At 41.1% G+C, this 15,458-nt stretch overlaps 1 protein-coding gene across 3 annotated transcripts in view; it reads left to right on the top strand.

The window, feature by feature from the left end:
• ptpn20 (protein tyrosine phosphatase non-receptor type 20) overlaps positions 1-15,458 on the top strand; it is a 41,030-nt gene that overhangs the window by 21,362 nt on the left and 4,210 nt on the right. For all 3 annotated transcript variants that reach the window (XM_072677998.1, XM_072677997.1, XM_072677999.1), the window contains 19 exons: positions 207-292; positions 1,802-1,991; positions 2,374-2,579; positions 3,036-3,134; positions 3,244-3,665; positions 4,293-4,623; positions 4,753-4,923; positions 5,581-5,755; positions 6,996-7,206; positions 7,403-7,440; positions 8,926-9,012; positions 9,721-9,785; positions 10,028-10,189; positions 11,402-11,576; positions 11,756-11,841; positions 12,227-12,300; positions 12,858-13,000; positions 13,352-13,500; positions 13,687-13,777. In XM_072677998.1, coding sequence (XP_072534099.1) covers positions 207-292; positions 1,802-1,991; positions 2,374-2,579; positions 3,036-3,134; positions 3,244-3,665; positions 4,293-4,623; positions 4,753-4,923; positions 5,581-5,755; positions 6,996-7,206; positions 7,403-7,440; positions 8,926-9,012; positions 9,721-9,785; positions 10,028-10,189; positions 11,402-11,576; positions 11,756-11,841; positions 12,227-12,300; positions 12,858-13,000; positions 13,352-13,500; positions 13,687-13,777 — 2,961 coding nt within the window. The remainder of the gene's footprint in view (positions 1-206; positions 293-1,801; positions 1,992-2,373; positions 2,580-3,035; positions 3,135-3,243; positions 3,666-4,292; positions 4,624-4,752; positions 4,924-5,580; positions 5,756-6,995; positions 7,207-7,402; positions 7,441-8,925; positions 9,013-9,720; positions 9,786-10,027; positions 10,190-11,401; positions 11,577-11,755; positions 11,842-12,226; positions 12,301-12,857; positions 13,001-13,351; positions 13,501-13,686; positions 13,778-15,458) is intronic.

Raw genomic sequence — 15,458 nt, 5'->3', positions numbered from 1 at the left:
TGTGCAGTATGTAAGGAATTCAGCAGTGTTCATGCTTTGCTGTTCTGATATATGTTAATATAAGTGTTGTTTATCTTGCATTCATGCATAATTAACAAGCAACAAAGGCACTTTAGTGACTGGCTGTGACACATGTGAGTGGCTTTGCCAGCTTGATAATGGTGTGATTTTGTGTGTGTGTGTGTGTGTCTGTGTGTGTGAGACAGGTGACAGGCTGCTGGAAGTGGATGGCTGTAACCTGCGAAGCATCACCCACAGGCAAGCGGTGGAGTGCTTGAAGAAAACTGGCGAGGTATTGAACCTGTTTTTTTGTTTATTATCTTGCACAGATCAGTTAAAACCTATACTTTGGTATCAACATCTACACTGTTGTCTTCCTACTCTAAATGCTGTCCATCAGCCAAGGCATTGTTGAATTCAAGAAATTGTTTATCCTCCTTTTGTTGGAGTAACATGGAAGACTTTCTACTAGATTTTGGAGATTTTTTGGAGCATTGCTGTGAGGATTTGAGGATTTGTGGATTGTGTTCAGTGACAAGAGCATTAGTGAGATTAAGATCAGGATCAGACCACCCCACCTCATCCCCAACTCCCCAACACATCCCAAAAGTATTGGATGGAGCACTGTCATTCCAGAGAACGCAGTTCCACTGCTCCACAGCTCAATGCTTTATATCCCTTTAGCTCAGGTCTGGCATTAGGCATGGTGCCAGTAGGTTCATGTTCATCTGCTCCAAAGATGTGTGATACATCTCCACAGGGACTAGACAAGCTGTCCACAAACATTTGGACATGCTGTGGAATTTAGTTGTGGTTGAAAATGTAGGGTTCTATGCAAGCAAGCAGATTGCTGTGCACTCACATAATTTTCAAAGATTCAGAAATTAGAGGTCTAATGTCACAGCAGTATATCACACAGGGGACCCCTGTACACTCTAATCTGCCGTTGCTTATGTCAGTAAAAGAGCAGTCTGTTTAATTGTAGCATCTGTTGTCATCTTGAGAAGTATCTGCTTTGGTTCTTGGCTGCAGCAGAAGGTAAAGTCAAAGGTTAGTGTGTCTCTCTGTAGGGACACTGGCCTCACTAGTGTGGTGATCAAATTCTTTACGAAGGCATAAACCATGCCAGCAGCTCGTGTGTCTGTGGACACCCCCAGTTGTCACATGAGAGAGACATTTATTGTTATTTTTGTCCATGCTAATAAGCTTTAATGAAGCTACAGGATGCTGACGTGGAAGTGTACGTAGTCACACTGACACAGAATGCCACTTTAAGCTTGTTTGTCCCCACTGCTAATCTCTGGTTAGGTAACTTTCCTGCATTTACCAGAACGTTTTCATTGGCCTGTGCTGTGACAGATTTAGCATAGCAGTAAGGAATGTCAGGAAGCAAATTCCTGTGAGTTACATGTTCTGTATTATGACTTATTGCATCATACAAATTCTTGGGAAAAAATCTGTGACAGTGACAGTTTACACCGATCAGCCACAGCATTAGTACCACCTACGTAATACTGAGTAGGTCCCCCTTATGCCGCCACAACAGATTTGACCATTCGAGACATGGACTCTACAAGACCTGTTGTATGTAGTGTGCCTTTAAAGACTTTAGCAACAATGAGCATCTCTGAACCTTAGGTGTCTGAGCCTTAGGTGACTGTTAACTGCCTACTATATCCCAACCCTTGATAGATGCCACTGTAGATGAAGATCAATCAATGTTTTTGCTTCACCTGTCAGTGGTCCTAATGCTATGGCTGATTAGTGTATGAATGATTATAGTGAGGCTGCTTTGTTACAGGTGGTCAGTCTGCTTTTAGAGAGAGAGCCTGCTGTGGTGTTGGAAACCTCCAGCTCCTCGTCCACCATGGAGAGACAGAAATCTCACTCACCCTTCAGTGCACAGAACACCACCACCCCCCTCAGGAGAGACATCACCATGGAAACGTCCTTGTCTGTCAGGGACAAGGACTACAGCTTTGTGTCAGATGGTAAGACTCAGAGAGGAGCAGAGAAAGGCAGCATAGTGAGATATTTCAAATGAATCTGACAGCATCATTGTGCTAGCTGTCTAAGCTGTCCTACACATGTAGCTTTGAATAAGTGTTAAGTAGAAGTTTACATTTTTATTGGATATAACATGGAGGCTTTTTTAGAACTAACCTTGTTCTTACCTATTGAGGCATAACTCAATTCTAGTTTTTTACTTTAAATAATTATGTCAAATGGCAGATTACAATATTCTGCCAATGTAATACCAAGCCAGCTGTTGTTGGCAGAAAACATGAAAATAAGCTAATCCTGCAATGACATGATATGATCAAACATCACCTGTCAGTAATAAACATCTACTCTTGCTTTTTTGACTTCTAGAGAACACATTGGAGGTGACTCTGAAGAAAAATCTCAGTGGTTTGGGCTTTAGCTTCCTCATCAGTGACCTGCGCCATGAAGAAGGCAGTGTGGTACGCATTAGGAGACTGTTCCCTGGGCAGCCGGCTGAGCAGTGTGGCCTGTTGCGGGAGGGAGATGTAATCCTTGCAGTTAACGGAGAGCCTCTCCGAGGTCTTTACTATCAGGTAAAATACTTATGGCATAATCCACAAAGACTTTGAAAGTGCCACCTGCTTTGCATTAGGATTAGTATACCATCTCTTTTGAAGATTGATTACATCATGTCGTGTCTGGCAGAGAAGCAGGATTAACATCATTTGGAAAAGCCAGTCCGGGTCAGGCTAGCCTTTACTACTGCGTCAGTGTTAAACCTTTAATCCACAGAAATTAGCTCTTTGCTGTTTTATACTGCGGAATACTACATATTTGATTAAACGGGAAAGCAACACAAGTAGGTTTTCTTGCAGTGGTGAAAATGGTTGTGTTAGTTTTCAAAATTGTCTAATAATCTTTTTATTTTAGTTTATTTTAGTTGAGTTGAAATTGCAGACTTTCAGACTTAATTAAGTGCCTCGGGTGCCTTAGCTTTCTAAGAACTTATTAAGGTGCTTAGTGCAAAATAATATGTGTGTCACCAACAGAGAGTTTTGCAGCTACTGCAGGGAGCTCCATCTGAGGTCAGGCTGTCAATCTGTAGACCTTCACCTGGCCAGCTTCCAGAGATGGAAACCAATTCTTTGGTAAGGACTCATCTATGAATGCTAACACTTTTGTAAATTATAGCCAGTAAAATATGTCATAAAGATCTAATGGAGAATATTTTCCTCTCCCACCTCTTCCCTTTGTCAGAGTGCTTACTCACCCCATGCTAAAGAGCAGAGGTCACGGTCTTTAGACTTGCGAGCGGGATCTATTTCTCCGGACTTCAGCAACCTGCTCCAGCAGAAGGCTATGGCACTAAGCCAGAGGAAAGAGTGGGCAGTATACAAACCCCAACAGCCCCAGAGCCAGGACAGTGAGCCGGACAAGACGCCTTCAACTTCATTATCTCCACCCTCGCCTCCGTCTCCGGATGGAGGTCCACAGGAGAATGCTGTTATTCAGGAGGAAGTTCTTCTCAACACTGCCACTCCTGGAACTCCAGCTGTGGTCACCATCACAACCCCCAAACCTGTACCGGACACACCCAAACACTCTCCCAATCTTCCAGTCTCACAGCCAGAGCTAAAAGAGGATGTCATCTCAAAAATCGACAGCTCTGCCTATACCAGGTACCAGCCCATACTTCATGCCTCTTCCAGATCTGGTGTGACCAACAGTTCTCTTGGAGATCTACTACCCTGCAGAGTTTGACTCAAGCCCTAATTTGACACAATATAGGTTATTTTCCGAAGCCTGTTGTTTTTCTAAATGAGGTGTGTTAAATTTGGTTGGGGAGACCAGTAGAAAGGCAGATCTCAAAGTTTATGAATGAAATAGTACATAGACGCAGTCTGGCAGGTGAATTGACACTTGGTTCTTCTTTTATGTACAATATATCATTTATGCCATCTTCACGTGCCCATAATGCAACCAAATTAGAAGTTTGCATTAGTGATCAGTGTGACTTAACAGTGCTTAAGTTAACTAGGTCTTTATATCAGCACCACATTCTGTGTACAGCCAGATACATCATTCTACAGAGAACAGATATTCCTACGGAGCCATTTCTAAAGATGTGGTTCTCCGCCAAACTACGATCAAAGCAATACTGCCCAAATGAAGAAAGTCAGTCTTAATGTCAATCACAAGAAGTAGACATTACAGTTGTAGTGAAATTTCACTAACCTACCAATAGATTGTGTAACGTCAATACTCTATGGCCTGTGGAGTAACTTCATAACCTCTGGTGCTTGCAGTGACCTCACTGAGGACCTTGATGGGAGTAAGGCATGCTTCATGGCTAATGGGCTGGCTATCTTAGCTGATGAAGAGTACCTGACCATCACCACCACTGTAGCTAGTCCACCCAGCTGCAGCACTGCCTCTTCCAGAATTCTTACACCTCCTGCATCTCTCACACTGCCTCCACTTTTTCCTTTACCTGTTCCACCACCTCATAGCCCACCGCAAATCACACCAGTCACAGCACAATCTCCCACCTCTCCAGCCCAGCCCACTTCAGACCCCCAAGCAAGCACCAACAATGGCTGGGATGATGAAGAGGAGGATGACGAAGACCCTAGAAAGGTACAGAAAATGGATTTTTTAAGCTATATATGCACTATTGGATGGGCAATGCCTCCTGTATTGCCTTTAATAGTGTATACAGATGTGGGTTTTATGTGTTTAATGGCAATGATTTTGTGCTGAAAATAGGATGTGTTGAAGGAGTTTGAGCTGACCGTCACACTAAGTAAATCGTGGAGTGGCAGTTTTGGGTTCACAGTCACTAGGAGTAAACTGGATGGCTGCTATTACATACAGGATATTCTGGATAATCCAGCCAAAGCTGATGGAAGACTCAGACCGGGAGACAGACTTATCATGGTAATGAATAATCTGAACTTTCATACTGAACTTTTGTTCCATTTTAACATAATTTTATCATGACAGTAGCACATGATTTTCAAGCAGGACTATAAGCTCCTATTGCAAGCAGAGATACGTACAATGCTTTAAATATGAAATGTATCACTTTAGATTTATTAGTACTAATCTCTTTCATTGTCTGAACACTGCAATGACAGTAGTACGATATGGTACTATATGATTGAATCTACTGGGTTAGAGTTAGGGTTAAATGATGTTGAACGTTTGTGGACAAAGGCGCTGCCACTATGACTGCCAGTCACGTTACATGTGTGCAGTGTGTCTGGTATGCAGTGGCCTTTAGGTTCATTGGCAGTTAAATAGCTTGAGACTCTTGTGTTTGTTGCTACGAGACCAGGTAAAAAAAAGCAGCATACATCACGCCTGAAGAGAAGTGATTTATAGCAACACAATCAAATGATGATTCCAGCGAGCATATTTTGAATCAAGTGTGAGAACGTTTGGCAAATGATCATGAACTTCAGTCCAAAATCTCATTTACAATATGAGAAATCCTCTGTTTTGTAGCTGCATCCACTGTTATCCAGTCTGTCTTCCTTCTCATCTTCTCATATGTACTTTACTTGCCTTTTCCAATTCTATTTTGATTTTTAGGTGAATGGTCATAATGTAACTAATGTGACAGATGAAGTGGCCATGAGTATCCTAAGGTACTCCTCGAAAAGACTCCATATGGTGCTGGGCAGAGCCGTGCAGAACCTGCTGCCTCCTCCACCACCAGACAGCCTTCAAGACATCATCATATACAAGACCCCTTCTGGACAAATGGGTGAGGCATTATGCTTGTTTATGAATGTTGACAGATTTGTGTTTATGTGTAATTGTGAACTACATAAGTTATATAGAAAAACTGTTGAGTGTACCAAATTCACTTCAAATTCCTATTTAATCAATTTAAATGACGTATTGCACTGTCTAGCAGTGTCAGTGGGAAAATCAATGTTTAGATGACCTACCAAGGATTTTTTAGTCATATGTGCAACTGATCAACCATTGTACGAACATTTTATATTCACACTACATTTATAACATTTGGAAGATGCTCTTTTCCAGAGTTTCCAAGGTAGGTGAAAGTAGATTTGCCCAAGGAATATCATCTTGCCCAAGAACTTTAATTGGTGTGGTGTATTTTCCCAGGAAAAGTGGTGTTACTCACTACTTTGGGCAGGACTCCTAATGCTTCATTTGGCTTTATTTGTGTAACATGGTTGACATGTAAGTTGAATCATTAGAAAAATGTAGTAAATGCAAGTATAAAGAGACACTAGGTGACTTCATAGTTGTATTTTCCAAAATTTTAAACTTTGCGTGGTGCAGAATTTTTCAACAAAGACAGGTGATTTAATATGTATTATGCTCTGAATGATGTGTTTTTTGTCTTATTCCTTTACAAGGAATTCGTATTTGTGTTTAAAAAAGATTATTATTACATTTAATCCATGTGTTACAGTGTATACATGCACACAGAATTGAGTCAATCTAGAATGTTAAGGTGTCAGATAAATTTGAGCTAATAAAACATTTCACATTTCATATTTCAACAAAAGAATATATTAATGTAAATACGGTTCTATTACAAATATATAAAGCTGTATGACTTGCATAGAACACTACAAAGGAAGTAATGTGCAATTTAAAATTAAACCTTTGTGGTATTTTAAAGGGTCCCTTCATGAGGTACTATCTGCACATACAGTGCTAGCATACTCATTTAACCGTTTTCGTCTTTGTGTGGCTGGAAATATTTTCGGAGGGAGTGAATTTTTTTAAATATCTGGACACGCGTGGACAGGCCCTTTTTTTTATACAGGTTTGTCAGACTTTAATCTACTAATTGCTCTGACCTTTCATGGCTTTTGGGTGTGTCTAATTTAAACTTTTATTTGTGTCCAGAGAGGATATTTGTGTAACTTGAAATGGCCCTTTGGGAAACTGCAGCACAGAGGGGATATTTTATTTCTATGGCAATATCTATATCTAAAAGTGTTCTTTGTTTTTTTGCTACACAGGTATCAAGCTGACAGGGGGTATTGGCAGCAAGTGGCAGGGAATTTATGTTCAGGAAGTGGTGCCAAACTCTCCTGCCAGTGAGGAGGGCAGCATTCAACCCAACGACCGCATTGTCTACATCAGTGGCAAGTGCACCCTCGGAATGACTCTGGAGGATGCTGTAAAGGCCTGTGAGAATGCCTCACGGAAAGTCAGACTCAAAGCTGTGAGGTGAGACTCAGTAGGCCAACAGTATCAGAAAGAGTGTGCTTTCTTTACTCAATGATTTTTTACCGAAACACTTAAGTCAAGTATTACCGCAAGTTTAATAAACCTTAAATGACTCAATAAACAATATAATCCATAAATAAAGGATCAAGTTGGCCTTTTTCTTGTATAATTCTTTTTTGTTGTTTATTTGCTACAGAGATGATCAACCTGTAACACCCAAAGGCAAATGGAATGGTAGGTGTTTTAACTGAACTGTTGCAATGGCTGGTTTGTACATGCACTTCAGGATTCAAGAACTCCTTTAATGAACTCCATCAAGGACCCAGGGTTTGTTAAGTAATTCATTAATTAAAGCCCACACTGAAGTACTTTTGATGCTGTTATGAGTCAGACTGTTCAGTTTCCAATATTTAACCTTCCCCTGGGCTGATAGGCAGTTCTGTCTGAAATGTATGTGTGTATGTGTGTGTGTGTGTGTGTGTGTGTGTGTGTGTGTGTGTGTGTGTGTGTGTGTGTGCATTCTCTTTCTCGCTGTGGGCGTGTGAGGCTGCAGCAGGCAGAGTCATGGCCGACATGTCTCACTCTAGTCTGAAGTGACAGAAGTGAGACAGTGAGCTGCTCCGGTGGCTGCCACCACGGCCAAGGCTTCACTGAACGCTTCGGTGACCACAGCGACATTTTGAGTGCAGTGTCAGCTCAGATTAGAGGGGCGCACTTCCTCCTTCTCAGGCCTGATTAATGTTTGATCCTGTTCATTTGGCTTATTAGGATTATTGGGTTTAACTCATTTGATTTTTAGTATGCTTCGCTGTGTCTCCACCAGCACTAATGATTTTGGATGGTGGAGGTCTAGCATGATGGCTGTCACGATTATTTGGTTCAAGTTGATTGCTCAAATACATTCATTTAAATTACATTTAGCCATTGATTAGAGTACAGTTTGCGTTATGATAATGCCTTTTGTACAGTGAGAGATGACATATATATTATTTACATATTATTGCTGTCACACAAAAACCTTGTATCTCCAAAATTGCAAGTTTATAGGAGAAGGAAACAAACTTTTCTTGTTAGTCATCGTGATGTTTTGACATAATGTAAAGAACAGCTGCCAGCTGCCAGAAATATATATATTTTTGTGTGACAGAAACATGTTATTTTATAGATGTTTTATATAAGTGTTTTAAAGGCTGCAGATTGTACATTTTTTTTAGTAAAGTATTTTTTTTATTTATTTCTGTATTGTTCATTTAATTGATATTGTATTAGTGATATAGCGCTAAATATTGAACAAAGATGCATATTTCGGACACTCATAACCTCCTAAAACCTACTCTCATGATTTAGCTATCTTAAAACATTTCATAAATAAGCTTACAGGAAATATGTGATAACATCTACAACACTAAATGTTACATGGTTATGAGAGTGCAGAACTGAAAGGGTTAAAACTGAATACTCAAAGATTTGTGGGTTTTACCAATGTTAACAACAGCAGTCTCTTGTTTTGGTGGAAACTGTATTCAGCACATTATTCAGTCTTGTTATTAAAACTGAAAATGATAAATATTCTTTTGTCTCCATAATTTTATTTGTGATACCAATTTGTAACATAGTGAAAAATGAGTCAATTACCCAGATTGTTGTATAAACAAACAGACAAATAGATAGACATCAGTTGGTTGATTTTATCTGTGTGTTTTCCCGCTTTATCTACAGGTTTGTTTGAGTGGAAGAAAGAGAAGAAGTTCCTCCCTCGCTTTGAGGAGTCCGGCTCATCTGAAGTGGAGGCTGCTTCTGACGATGGTAAGGTTTCCTGTGTCTCCATTGCCAGAGTGCAGTAGCATTAGCTGTGTGCTGACAGACACAGCTTGTCCGGCTCAGAGGGCATGCAGTGCAGGATTAATTATTAGCGAAGGCCTCGACCTCCTCTGGACGATCACGCAGCATTTTTGACGTGCCTGATAGACGCACCCCAGCTGATCTAATAAGCGCCCCAAGGTTGCTGGGTAACGGCTAGCCAGGGGGTCCAGCAGTGCCTGAAAAGGCCTGTGCTGTTCACCTTGTGAAGCATTGTGCCGGTCAAGATATCTCGCTTCGGGATGGCTGCAGAGGAGGGAGGTGTGTGTGCTGTAAGTGAGTTATATTGCCTGCTATTACAGTTTTCTTTCTTTTCGTCTTTTCTTTTTTGAGCAGAATTGATACAATTCATTGTAATGTTTTAAATGTGTTAAATTAATTATCTTTAATTAGTATATGAAAAATAGATTTTTACTATTTTTTGTTATAGAGTAATATATGTATAGATATAATTAGTATGGACACAACTTAAACTCTAGGCTGAGTGACTTATTTATTATTAACTATTTAATCTAGAATAATGTCTATGTAAGTTATTTAGTTATGAGAGTGACACGGGAGGAGTTAACGCAGGTGATTCAGAAGTGTAACCTCAAGTCTGTCTCTCTCTCTGTCTCTCCTCTCCTCTCGATCTTTATTGCTTTGTTTCTGCAGTTAAAGCTGTGTCTGAAAATGCAGTGAGATTCAGGCAGAGGCTATCCGTAACCTCAGAGCAGGAGGTAACTTGTTTGTGATGACACTGAAACCTGAGTCCAGCCCTGTAATCCCTTTCTCCATTCACCGTTAGCTGCCTTTGTCACAATCTTCTCCTCTTAATTTGTGTATTAATATTTCACCCTCCAAACAGTACTTATTCTGTCCTCCCATGGGATCAGGAATATTTGACTTTCAATAACATTTTGTTCCCATGGAGTTACATTATTATCACTCTGTCTCTTTCTCTATGTGTCTGTCTTTTCAGAGCTGTATTTTACAGGTGGAGTTCACCAAACCAGAACGAGGTGGCCTGGGTTTTTCTCTGGCGGGTGGGGCCAACGGCAGCAATCTGCGAGTCAGGGATATCTGCTGTGGAAGTGTGGCTGAACAGGATGGCCGGCTACGTATAGGAGATATCCTCTTAGAGGTGCCTGTCGTTTAATTTTTACTCACATTCACATGACATGAGTCATTATCTAGTAGTTGCTCATTACAGTTTTAGATGATGGTGAAAAGAGTTTTGCTGGTTTTGTGCTGCACCTTGAACTTGACTTAAACATGGAATAATTATCAGATCAGAAAAGGTAATGTTGCTTATGATAGGGGTGAACAATGTTAAAGAACAGTCACCCAGCTATTGTTTGAAGTGTTAGCCATCATTACTGTAATGAATGAAAAACAAGTCTACTATTTACGCTAAAACTATTCTGAAAGTGGAGCTTTTCATCAACAATTCAAACAATGGCCCTCAAACTGTGTTCTTGAGAAAAGCCTTGACAAAAAGACATCGGATTCATGATGTGTTTTTAAACCGCAGAATTGTTCACAACTCTGCTCTTATGATGATGGACCCCGTTGTCCTTGTAAATTCAACAAATCCCAAATAAGAAAACATGGGTGAATGTCAGAATCTATGTTAAAAGTGCATAAGTGGGTTTTAAGAAGGCAGCTGGTGAATAGGGTCCAATGTGCTTAGCAGTAGTGTGACATTCTGCTCAGAGCTACATCATTATATTGTTTTCTAAAGTTTTACAGTTGCAATTACATAATTATCCAAAACTCCAAATAGCAGCTTTGAAGGAAAAAAAAGTCTTCATTAGCATGCCATTTATTATGTTTTATTCCAAGTCATTTTGAATAATTTTTAATAATCCATTCATCACAAACATTTACCATAATATAGAAGCGAGCTGGCATTTTCAAATTATGTACAAAATTGAGGCAATGACCACACTGTGATTGCAATATACCTTCCTATTTATTAAAAATACAATTAATCCAATGTAACATGATTAAGAAAAGTGGTGCATTATTTTAAAGTAAAATGTTAAAGGTGCACGTATATGTATGTATGACTGTACTATGTACAGCGAAATGTGTGCTCCGCATTTTACTCATCTGTGGTAGTGAACTAGGAGCAGTAAACACACACACACACACAGAGCGGTGGGCAGCCAACTCCAGGGAGCAGAGAGGGTGAAGGGCCTTGCTCAAGGGCCCAACAGTGTCATCAAGAGCCCGGAGCTCTAACTACTGAGCCACCACTGCATTATTTTAGACCAGAGCTTTTTTACGTGTATCATCACAAGAATGATTAAAAATATATTGTGTTGCTCTAGTCATCACTGACTGTGTGCAGGTGAATGGAGTGATCGTGTCAGGATTGAGCCACAGTAAGGTGGTGGACATTCTACGGAAAGCAGAGGGGACGGTACAGCTGACAGTGTGCAGAGACATCCTGCCCAACACTACCTGTTCTGACTCTGGCTCCTCTACAGAGGCCCTTCAGGATCATAGTACATCCATTGCCACAAGTCAGTCATCTGCTTATGTCTAAACTAAATGTTCCTCTGTCAAATATAATAATGCACATCTGTGTATTCTGTCTATGCAGTAAGTAAGTTCCATAAGTGTTTACACTCTCAGGTACTGCCTCAACAGCTCACTGAGCATGCTTGATTAAGGTTAAGTGTGTGGTGTTATTTTTGTACAGGAGTAACCTCAGACCTACAGGTGCGGGAGGATCATTTGTCTTTCCAGTCATCAGAGTGTCATGGGATAAGGATGGAAACTGAGCAGGTACTCCAAAACAGGGCCACTTTTACAGCCTGCTCGCTAAAAAGGGGCATGGTTTATTTATTCCTGCACACATCGTTCATAATGATCCATTGTTAACCTACAAGGCTGTTTTGTGTAACATTATGAAGTTAAAACCACATTATGATAAACTGGTCTTTGTTATGCTCATTAATGTCAATTGATGCTCTGTATTGTCATGTGTATTTCTCAGAGACAGCGTGTTCAGCTTTGGCTCTATAAAATTAATTAGCATGCCGCCTCATATTTCTCCTAGCGGAAGAGTCTGAAACTCAGGTGACAAAATGGGTGGCTTAGAAAGGCCTTAATGGCCACTGCACTCACCCAGTAAGTCATTCTCTCTCTCTCCCTCCCACTCTCTCCACAGGATAGTCGAAACACTACACCCACCTGTCAGAGGTGTTGCCCGTCTCTGGGTGTCACGGACATGCTTCAGGGCAAGTAAGTGTCATTGTTTTTCTCTCTGATGAGCTTTTTGCTCTTATTTTATTGCTATCCATGAGTTTCTCAGACAGACGGAACGCATTTATAATTGTAAATAACATTAATTTTGTTGGTGCAGCATCTTGAACTTGTAATCTTCTGTCACATTAATTGTGACTGGGCAAGCCCATCTATGAAATAATAATTCACTGAGCTATGCAACCTATATGTACGTTATGCCTAAATATACCACTCATTAAGCCAAAAAGAAGAACACTGCACTGCATAGTTGTTTTGGTGTGTGTTTCTCAAACTAGCATATAACACAAGGGGGCACCAAAGACTTATGAATGAAACAAAGGTCCAACTTGTTGACATTGAATGCTAGTGTTTTGCCTGGTTTAAGTGTAGCCTTGACCAGTACGTCTTGTAGCACGCAGCAGTTGCAATTAGCAGCTTTTTTACATTTTAGGTGGAAAAATCGCAGGAAAATCAGCCTTGCATGATAACAGACCCCCTGGAGCATAGCAATGTGGTCAAGGTCTCTGCTCATACCTGCCCCGTACCCCCTTCAGGACAGAACCCCAGAAGCAGCATCTAGAAAATTCTACCACGAACATGGAGCAAAGTCACTCAGACGGCTGGAGCAGTGATGATGAAGATGACGACGACGATGACACCTCAAGGCCTTCCCCACTAGAATCAATGCCTCACACAGGTACAAGAGACCCAGCATTTGATTTAGTGTCAGCTGTTTACTTAAACACTTAAACATAGGTATATTCCTCACATATGCAAGCCAGGTTGATGATTTTAATCAAGTCTAGCAAAGAGTGTGGATATTTGAGGACTGCTATTGAAGTCTTTAAGATTAGGGGTTGTTTGGTTGAACCCCTTGAACCTTAAACTTATTCCTTAGTTACTTCTTCAGTTACTTATTTCAGCTGTTATGAATTATGTAACGCCTACATATGGCCTTTGTAGTTAAAGGAAGTTAATGGAAGTGCAAGTAATAGTGTTCTAAATGTGTTCACTGAACAAAGGTTCTGTTGTCTTTCGGTTTGTTAAGGTCAACCTATCATATCAGAGGAGGAACTGACCAGCCTTGCACTGATAAGCCCATCTAAGAACAGCCAGTATTCAGGGGCCAGACTCAAAGCCCTCATTCAGATCCTCCAGAATCAGCTGGATCAGCAGGAGCTGGTGAAAGAGTTTATGGTATACCCATTGGCTTTTTGTATGCATTCCACAGCCACATACTTATTCAGTTAACCTACACGTAGCAGTGATTTTTAGTATGATGTTTTCCCACTCCTGTGTTACAAAGTCACACTTGCTCCCATTTAACTTCTAAATTAGATCGCTTAGAAGAAAGTAAGAGATGTAACACCCTTTTTACTGCAGGCCTTGGAGCATCTGAAGCCTTCGGACAACTGCCTGGTTGGGAAAGCACCAGAGAACCGGGAGAAAAACAGATACAGAGATATCCTGCCCTGTAAGCCATCAGCGTACATAATTTAACTTGTTTAAACTGTTCCAGTTTAGTTCATTTTCCTGCAACAATAATTAATCTCTTTATTAGTTTCTTTATTGAAGTGTTTTATCACTATTTTATTGCTCTTTAGCCTTTATATGCAAACAAAAACCAAACAAACAAACAAACAAAAAAAAAAACGTTTGAACCATATGCTTCATACTGATTATACTTTTGCTCCAGTGAGAAGGCATACAGGACTGAAGGGAAGGCTTTTAGTGCTGACAGCGGGGGGAAGGAGAAGAATGGCCTTGTATATTTTTGCCAGTTAACAGTAGAAACCTCTTCTCTACATGACACTGTAATTAAATGAAATCTAGCCAATCCTAGGTGGTTTGCTACCGGGTGTCTCAGCATTAAAGAGTGTCAATTTACAGGACCTGTGTGTGTATGTGTATGCCTACTCCATTCTTTATGAGGGAGTCCTTTTATCAGGTTTTACTGCCCTCTTCACCTAGCCTTTGTGATTTTCACACTGCAGCTTTCGTTATCATGTTTGCACACCTCCCGTTTTTGTTGCTCTCTGTGTGTCTCTGTTTTTGTCCCCTTGCACTCCTATATTGTGTTTTATCGTGGGCAATGGTTTCTAAATGTTGTTTTCTTGGCTTGTTTTTTTGTACTTTGAATTTATACAGAATATCAATATTATGTGAAACCGTACTTTCTTGGGTTCTTCCCACTTTGCTACTGTCCCTGGCCTTAAAAACATCTTAAAGATCCAAACAAGAGGTGTCTGCTCTTTCATCGGCTCCTCTTTCATTGTTATGGTAATCAGCCTCCTCACTTCTGCTCATGTGAAGGGTCAGGCTGTAAGCGTGTGATTTCTGAACCTCAGGGCTGGTACTGTTTGAGGGGAGAGCTGTGTGGAGCCCCTGAAGAGCAGACACAGGGGGTGGGTGTGTGTATGTGTGTGCTGAAAGGCAGGCAGCCAGGCACAATGCAGTGCTTCATGTGGCGGCGGGAGGCAGACTGGCCCTGGCCCGGCCTGGAGTGTTTGTTTATTATCATGCCTGCTCACTGGGCTTCTGTTCCCTGAATAAAGCGCCCAACATCGCAAAGTGTGAGGCCCCTGGGACTTAACTGCTGTTTTTGCTGGAAGCAGTTCAAGGGCTTCGGCCTTCTACAGGAAGCCCGATGCCACCCATTGTGAGGACGGCTCGGCACGCATTTACCTACTCTCCGCTTCCCCTTGCGTACCCCTTTCTTTGTTTTTCTCTTTCGCTCTTTTTCTTGAACCACACTTTTTTTCCTCCCCCCATGGCTGTTGAACATGTTTTTATAGGCAGGCCCCTTGTAACATGTACATCCAGAAGTCAGCAAGCTAACAGGGGAATATAGTGAGAACTACACTACCAACACCCCGCCCCCTCGCCCTCAGAGACAACTCAACAACCCCCCTCCCACATTCCCAACAAACATGGCTGTATCAACCAACATGGCTACCATGGGAATAGTCTAGGAGAACATTCCTCTCCACACCTCTCCTCCTGTGCTCACCCGTGGCCTGTTTTTCCTGCTCATATGACCCAACAGCCAGCTTGTTTTATTTATTTGGCTTTATTTATTGCACCATGGGAGACTAAGTTCCTTCCTTTCCTCACATTTTGTATTTATAGTATGTAGATTAATACGATTGCTAGCT

The sequence above is a fragment of the Salminus brasiliensis genome, chromosome 4 (assembly GCF_030463535.1).
Source record: "Salminus brasiliensis chromosome 4, fSalBra1.hap2, whole genome shotgun sequence".
NCBI classification, from domain to species: domain Eukaryota; kingdom Metazoa; phylum Chordata; class Actinopteri; order Characiformes; family Bryconidae; genus Salminus; species Salminus brasiliensis.
The sequence above is the reverse complement of the archived record's forward strand: the minus strand, read 5'-3'. Positions and strand labels throughout refer to the sequence as shown.